Source organism: Solanum tuberosum, unplaced genomic scaffold (genome assembly GCF_000226075.1).
Source record: "Solanum tuberosum cultivar DM 1-3 516 R44 unplaced genomic scaffold, SolTub_3.0 scf00407, whole genome shotgun sequence".
NCBI classification, from domain to species: Eukaryota; Viridiplantae; Streptophyta; class Magnoliopsida; order Solanales; family Solanaceae; genus Solanum; species Solanum tuberosum.
The window spans coordinates 54,882-63,172 of record NW_006239324.1 but is presented as its reverse complement, the minus strand read 5'-3'; the positions used below and the strand labels follow the sequence as shown (position 1 = coordinate 63,172).

General features: G+C 37.5%; 1 protein-coding gene across 1 annotated transcript; it reads left to right on the top strand.

The window, feature by feature from the left end:
* Window positions 1-578: 578 nt before the first annotated feature.
* Window positions 579-5,570, top strand: LOC107057901 (uncharacterized). Its single transcript, XM_015303001.1, has 9 exons — window positions 579-953; window positions 1,011-2,372; window positions 2,510-2,711; window positions 2,975-3,194; window positions 3,303-3,696; window positions 3,792-4,199; window positions 4,481-4,808; window positions 4,906-5,202; window positions 5,308-5,570. Exons 1-9 carry the CDS (start codon window positions 579-581, stop codon window positions 5,568-5,570), a joined length of 3,849 nt encoding a protein of 1,282 aa, XP_015158487.1.
* Window positions 5,571-8,291: the final 2,721 nt, after the last annotated feature.

Below are 8,291 nucleotides of genomic sequence, written 5' to 3'. Positions count from 1 at the left end.
ACAGCAGGGACCTGATAGAGTGCTTCATTGCTTCATGTACCAACTGTTATTTGAATAGCTTGTAATCGTGTTTATATTGTAGGAATCGTTTCGTTTGTGTTAGAAACATTTCAAGCTTTTGTGAATCATTGTAAGAACCTAGTTGTGAGTAACTTAGTGTCTTACACCAAAGTCTATATTAATCAGTCTGGATTAGTATAGTGGACAGTGTTGTATCTTCTTAGGCTCGTTTAAGTAATGGGTGTTATTACTTAGTATGGAGATTAGAAGGTTAATTTCATGTTGTAAACTGTATTTTACTTTTGCTTGGAGAAGATTAGTGAATGCAGTTTGAAAATTCCTGTGAGACAGGTTGTGGTTTTACTCCCTTGAGCAAGGAGGTTTCCATGTAAAGTTGTCTGTACAATATTTACTTTCAGCATTTATTTACATTCAGTATTTATCTACTGTTATCATTATAAATCGTGCTGAGGACCTGGTCCTATCAGAGCTAAGTGGACGCATACATTCCAACAAGTGATATCAGAGCTTGACTTTTCAGTTTGGGTAACACCACGAAATGAAAAGATCTTGAAGGAATGGCTGCTCCACTCAATATGGAGGAAGGTCAGTCTTCTACCAGACCACCCCGTTTCAATGGACAATACTATGGGTGGTGGAAGAATCGTATTCCTGACTATATCAATGCTGAAGACACTGAGTTATGGGATGTAATCCACGATGGACCATACATTCCCACTAAGGAAGTGAAAGACGGAGAACTGACTACAACAGTTGTTAAACCAAGAAAGGAGTACAATGAGATGGACAGGAAAAAGATAGAGAAAAACTATAAATCAAAGAAGATTCTAGTGTGTGGAATCGGATCAGATGCGTACAATAGAATTTCTGCCTGTGAATCAGCCAAAGAGATATGGGATTTTCATCAAACAGACCATGAGGGAACACAACGAGTAAATTAGTCTAAGGTCGATATGCTTACGACTCAATATGAGAACTTTTGTATGAAGGAAGGTGAAACTATCTTTGAAATGAACTCAAGATTCACTTCCATCACCAACGAACTGAGGTGCCTAGGTGAGCCTATTCCCTTAATAAAGCAAGTTCGCAAGATTCTCAAGGTACTTCCCAAGTCATGGGAAAGTAAAGTTGATGTTATAACAGAAGCAAAAGATCTGAAGACACTTGCCATGGATGAGCTGATCGGAAATCTCCACACGTACGAGCTGAACAAGAAACAAGGGACAAGCATGAAGGAGGGAAAAAGGGAGAAATCAATTGCACTGAAAATGTCTCAACCTGAGGTAACTGAGGAGGATGATGAAATGACATATGTTACTAGAAGGTTTCAAAAGATCATCAAAAAACATGGAGGGTTTCAAAAGAAGGCTTCGACCAGCAGAACAACAAATGCAAATGATCTTTATCATAAATGTGGCAGACCTGGTCACTTCATGAGAGATTTCCCCAGCCAGAAGCAGGAAACTCAGGACTTTAGACCTCGCAGAAGGGACCAGGTCCTAGACTATGCCAAGAGGAAAGCTCATGCTGATCAACTGGTGAAAAAAACTTTGGTTGTATGGGGAAGTGCCTTTAGCGAATCCGAAGAAGAAACAGATAGCCCAGAAGATGTCTCGATGATGGCTGTAGAAGATGATGAAATTGTCTACAACTCCATTTTTTCACTAGTGGCAAAATCTGACGATGAGAAGGATTTGAATGAGGTAACCCTTTTTTATCTCAAGGATGATCTAGACACTCTTTCCATTAATAGATTGAGAAAACTTGTTGCTCTATTAATTGACTCAGTTGATGAATTAATTTCTAAAAATTTGACAATAAGTGAAATGTTGAGGTTGTGTGAGGATGAAAACTCAACTCTTAACTCTCAAATATCTGAAATGAGTGTTAGAATAGGCACCCTTGAGACATGTAGTCTTAAACCCAATGAGGAACATGGAACCTCTAAGGGTGGGAAGCGTAAACTCAGTAACTTTGAGGTTGAACTAGAAGAGAAACTTAAGACCTCTGAGTCTAAGTTAGCTGCCTCCCTAGAAAGGAACTCTCAACTAATGAATAATCTGGGTAAGATCAAAGAAGAGTTGAACCACTCTCTCAAATGGACTGATTCGTCTAAGATTCTCTCTAACTTAGAAAATCAAAGGTTCAACAACAAAAAGGGATTAGGTTGTAGACAGATAGAGCCTCCTTACAATCCTCATAGTAAGTATGTGTCTGTCTCTGACAACTTGTTGTGTATCCATTGTGGTAAAAATGGTCATCTGAAAGAAAAGTGCGAGATACTGAGAGGAGTGAAAGAAAGGCAGGAGAAGTTTCTTAAATCAAAGAAAAATTGTGAGAAAACGAAAAAGGTACCTGGTCCCCGTTACCATTTTAGCAGGAACACTTTGCCACCATGGACATGAAGGTTTCTCATTAAGCCTTTTGACAGTTTTTAGGAACTCCATTTGAAGTGGGTTCCTAAGTCTAATAAGTGATTCTTGTGCAGAAGAGAGGAAGCAGTCAGTGCTGGTACATGGATAGTGAATGCTCAAGGCATATGACTGGAGACACTCTAAACTTCCTCTCTTTGGAAGCACACCAAGGTGGTGGTGTGTCATTTGGTGGTGGAAATAAGGGTTCTATTCTTGGTATTGGCAGGATAGGGAGATCTGCTGATCATTCTATAGAGAATGTACACTATGTGGATGGTTTGAAATACAATCTCTTAAGTGTATCTCAAATCTGTGACAAGGGAAATGAAGTCAAGTTCATGTATAATAAATGTTTGGTTACAAACTGTGAAACCAAAAGAGTTGTTATGTCTGCCACAAGAGTCAAAAATATGTATGTTACTGATCTTGACACTATTGAAGGGGACAGTCTTTCATGTCTGAGTGCTCAAACTGATGATGCAAATCTATGGCACCGACGATTTGGTCATGTAAGTACTTCTTTGTTGAACAAATTGCAGGGGACCTGATCCGTGGATTGCTAAAGCTAAAGTTTTCAAATGATAAAATATGTGATGCCTGTGCAAAAGGAAAACAAACAAGATCATCTTTCAAAGCTAAGAAAGGAGTCAGCACAACCAGAACTCTAGAGCTTCTTTACATGGACCTATGTGGACCAGTCAGAATTCAAAACAGAGGAGGTAAGAAATTTATTCTTGTCGTTGTTGATGACTTCTCCAGGTTTACATAGAATATATTTTTGCGGACTAAGGATGAAATGACATGAATTCTGATCACTTTCGCCAATGCTATTCAACTGAAAGTAAACTGCAAGATTGCTAGCATCAGATCTGATCATGGCACAAAGTTTGAAAACTCTCAAATTGAAGGATTTTGTGCTGAAAATGGAATCAATCACAACTTCTCAGCACCAAGAACTCCTCAGCAAAATGGAGTTGTTGAAAGAAAGAATAGAACATTGGTGGATAATGCTAGAACTATGCTGATTGATTCAGGGCTTGCAATGAATTTCTCGGCAGAGGCAGTCAACACAACATGCTATGTCACAAATAGGTGTCTTATCAGGTATGTGATTAAGAAAACACCTTATGAATTGCTCAATGATAGAAATCCTTCAATTGCTCATCTCAAGCCATTTGGATGCAAATGTTTTGTACTAAATAATGAAAATGATGACCTTGGCAAGTTTGATGCAAGAAGTGATGAAGGGGGTGTTTGTTGGGTACTCTTATACAAGAAAAGGCTTACAGGGTTTTTAACAAAAGAACTCTATGTGTTGAAGAGAGCATACATGTAGTATTTGATGAATCGGAAAAGGGGGATGAGCACAAAGAAGACCATGAGCTCGAGGAGCTGATCAATAGAAAACAGGATGATCAAGATGTAAAGGAAAATGGTGCAGAACACACAGGAGTACATAGTCCCTCTGGTTCAACTCAGGAGGTATTATCTCAAAATCCGGAAGATGATGAAGGTGAATCTGATACCGATAAAGAAGAAGAGATTACCAGAAAGTCTGGATGGAAACATCAATCCTCACATCCATTGGACAATCTTATCTCTGCACTTGACTCTGGAATACAAACCAGATCCAGAACAAGAAATCTAGTTGCATACTCAACCTTCATGTCATCAATTGAGCCCAAGAATATCAAAGAAACATTGCAGGATGCAGATTGGGTAACATCAATGCAGGAAGAGCTCCATCAGTTTGAAAGAAGCAAGGTGTGGCACCCGGTCCCCAGACCACTAAACAAAACCATCTAAGGACAAGATGGGTCTTCAGAAACAAACTCGATGAGCATGGAACCATCACCAGAAACAAGTCAAGACTTGTAGTGTAGGAGTACAACCAAGAGGAGGGAATTGATTACGATGAAACCTTCGCACTTGTAGCTAGAATGGAAGCTATTAGGATTTTGATAGCCTTTGATGCCTATATGGAATTCAAGCTATTTCAGATGGATGTCAAGAGTTCTTTCTTGAATGGAAACTTGAAGGAATAGGTGTATGTGAAACAGCCCCCAGGCTTTGAAGATGCAGAGCTACCAAATCATGTGCTAAAATTGGATAAAGCTTTGTATGGCTTAAAGCAAGCTCCCAAAGCTTGGTATGAACGCCTGTCAAAGTTCCTCCTTGCCAATGGGTTCAAAAGAGGTAAAATTGATAATACCTTGTTCCTAAAATCCAGAGGTAAGGAGTTGTTGATTGTGCAGGTATATATAGATGACATTATCTTTGGAGCCATCTTAGATTCACTGTGCAAAGAGTTTGCTGATTTGATGAGTAGTGAATTTGAAATGAACATGATGGGGGAGCTCACCTTGTTCCTAGGTTTGCAAATCAAACAGTCTCCTCAAGGCACCTCAATATGTCAAAAGAAGTATATAAAAGAATTGCTCAAAAAAATTCAATCTACTTGAGGCAAAAGTTCTTAATACTCCTATGAGCACAATTGTGAAACTTGACTTGGATGAAGAAGGTGTTGAGGTCAATCAGACCATGTACAGGGGAATTATTGGGTCACTCATGTACCTCACTGCAAGCAGGCCAGACATAGTCTTCAGTGTAGGGATGTGCGCAAGATTTCAAGCAGCACCAAATGAGTCTCATCTGAAGGCAGCCAAACGAATTCTGAGATATTTGAAGGGAACTCAGGACCTGGTCTTCTTCTATCTTACTGGGGACTCCTTTGATCTTACTGGTTATGCTGATGCTGATTATGCAGGTTTTCTTGTTGATCGAAAAAGCACATCAGGCATGACACACTTCCTTGGATCATCACTGATCTCATAGGGGACCAAGAAGCAAAATTTTGTGGCTTTGTCTATAGCCGAAGCAAAATATGTGGCTGCTGCATCCTGCTGTGCACAACTACTGTGGAACAAGCAGCAGCTAGAAGACTTTGGTGTACTCACAGACATTATTCCTCTTATTTGTGACAACACTAGTGCAATGAACATGGCCAAGAACCCTGTTCAGCATAAGAGGACCAAGCACATAGATGTCAGGCATCACTTTCTGAGAGACAATGTTGAGAAGCAAAATGTGGTGATGAAGTTCTGCAAGACAAAGTCTTTAAGTTTCTTTGCTTGAATGTTTCTCTATACTGCAAACATACCAAAATAGTAGACATTTTTACCTTTGTAAGAATACTGATGTCTCACTCTAGAAATATGACGTCTCCAAGATAATTTTTTGTCTCTTTGATTCGGACCTCTATTCATTGTCATTAAGTGACAAGATCCTAACTAAATTTTCCATTCTTATATGTTTAACAATGGTAGATAGTATGAACAATGGGGATGTTATCTCTTTGATGTTTTGGATGAATTTCGCATTGTGTCTTACTGTACAGTCTTTTGTTTGAATATATGAACATGAACATACTGTTTTAAGTGGGAAAGTCTAACCCAGATAAGCTCGAAACAAAAATACTGCTTAATTTACTTTAAAAAGAAAAATGTTGTACAAGCTGTTGCAGTTCTGATAGCACCTTCACAATGTGAAATTTACTCTAAAAAGAAAAATGTTGTACAAGCTGTTGCAATTCATGATTGCCAAAGTTCCATGGTATCTACTGCCTGGGATTGGACAAGAACAACAGTTACAGGGGTGAGTTCTGTATTTCCAAATCGGGATTTATCCTATTTATTTACTTATTTATTTTTTATTTATATCCTTTTCTTAACCATAAAACTCAAAGTCAGTTTTCTTTGTTTGGTTTTATTTGTGAAGTTCTTTATAATAGAACATGATTGTGATCACAAATCCTTCTCAAAGAACAAATCATAGGAAGATACTGTTGGAACTCTTAACCTTTTTGTCATTGTTATATCCTTATGAGCCATGAAGGTTCAAGCATGATCGGCATCACGCAAAAACAAACATGTTAGTCAAATGACTCTTGTCCATTTGTTTTCTTCAAGTTAATTACATCTTTGTTTGTGGCATATCCTGTGAAATGCCAACGACTTAGTCTATTGTATTTAGCTGTTCAGCTGGAAATTCAAGGCTTATACCACTGGACTCTGGTTAGACAGGAATACCGTACCTGTTGACATTGTGTACCTTTAAAAGCTTGCCTATATTGGAAAACGAAATCCATTTTATAAATTTTGTGACCCGTAAACTTTTGCCAACTGATCCTACACAAGTCAAATTATAGGCATATATGTGGTTGATAGCTTAAAATAAAGGAAGTCAGAGTTATCAATGTTTAAATTTGCTCTTCATGTTAGTTACTGTTGCGGCCTGTATATATGAATGTAGTATGACAGCTCTTTCAAGAAATGGTAATCAAAGCAACCACTTAAATAAATCTTTTTCCATCTATGAAGCTTCCCTTACAATTTTTTATATTAGACTCTTGCATTTTATACTCATTATTCATCTATATGTAAAAACTATAACTTTCACATTTTTCTCTATTCCAGGTTGCACTAAGACAAAGCTTGGCAGCCTGTTTGGAAGGTGAAGTTCAATTCAGTCCCTGCTCTAAGGAAGGCAATTATATTAGATTATGGCCCTATTCGACTTTGCATGTTTATAGCTCACTGGTATGCCATTATTATTAATTGTTTTGCTCTGAAAATAGCCATATTTTCTAATTTCTATGCCTTTTTTTTTACAAGTTTTTGATTCTTACGTCTATTTTGAATCTTGATTTAGGTGGCTTTGTCATTTCAATTCTTATGAGTGCTTCTACAATGGTTCATCATACGGCACACCACATACCCTTCAAAACTTATGATGAGAACATTGCTGCGGAGTGCATTGCTGCTTCCTTTTTCTTTTCCATCTAATTCTTGATCAATATGAAAATTGATATACTCGGCTAATAATTTAATGTATTCACTTGTAATATCAAAGTTTAACATGCAAAAATCGGTATCTTTCTTCATTGTATTGTAATACTAATTTACTTTATTTAATTACAGATGGTCTTCGAAGCATAAAAAAAAACATCCTTCGTATCCGAGAATCAACAAATTTGACTCCGCATTGTTCACAAAATTTCGGGTCTTCTTTATTTAACCACTTCAAAAATAAAATGTTAGGCCCGTGTAGCACGGGCTATGCTTATCTAGTTACTATATTTCTATTTCTATTATATAGAAATGTGAAGGATGGACGACCAAGGGCAAATCAGTCATTTAACTTAATCAAATATCTATACTTCTTGCTACACGTGTCACTCAATGGCCCAAGATCACTTTATTACCACACAAACACTCAACTTTATTCTAGATGCATCCTCTCCATTGGATTTTTCTTACTTCTATTATTTAATTAATTAATAAATAGAAACTATTTTCTTCACACTGATGGTGGTAGCAATTTCAGGTTAGTATTTTTCTCAGTTTTTGCTTTAAGCTTTCTCTTGAATCTCTTCAAAAAAAAATCAATTTAATGGCTGAATTCATAGATGTTTTTTCATACTTGACCTATTTCTTTGGCATGATATATTTTTTTTCAGACTTTCATGGCTGAAACGAATACAACCGTAAGAACGATAAATGGTATTAATTGTGTGACATATGGTTGTCTAGGTATACACCAAAGCTCGACGGTTCAAAGATATTGTATCTACCGATTAGCCGAGTATATCCGACATATGTTCACCACGGAAAGTCCAAGGGGAAACCTACTTATCCAGATGCAATTGATCCTTGCTTGTAAAGTACACACTCGTCCGTGCATCCCTATGTTATAACCATTCCCCATTCATGTGGGGGATTGTTGGATATATAGCAAGAGTTAATGAGAAATGGAGGGAAGATGAAAAGAGAGGAACTTGAAAAGTTCTCTTATGCT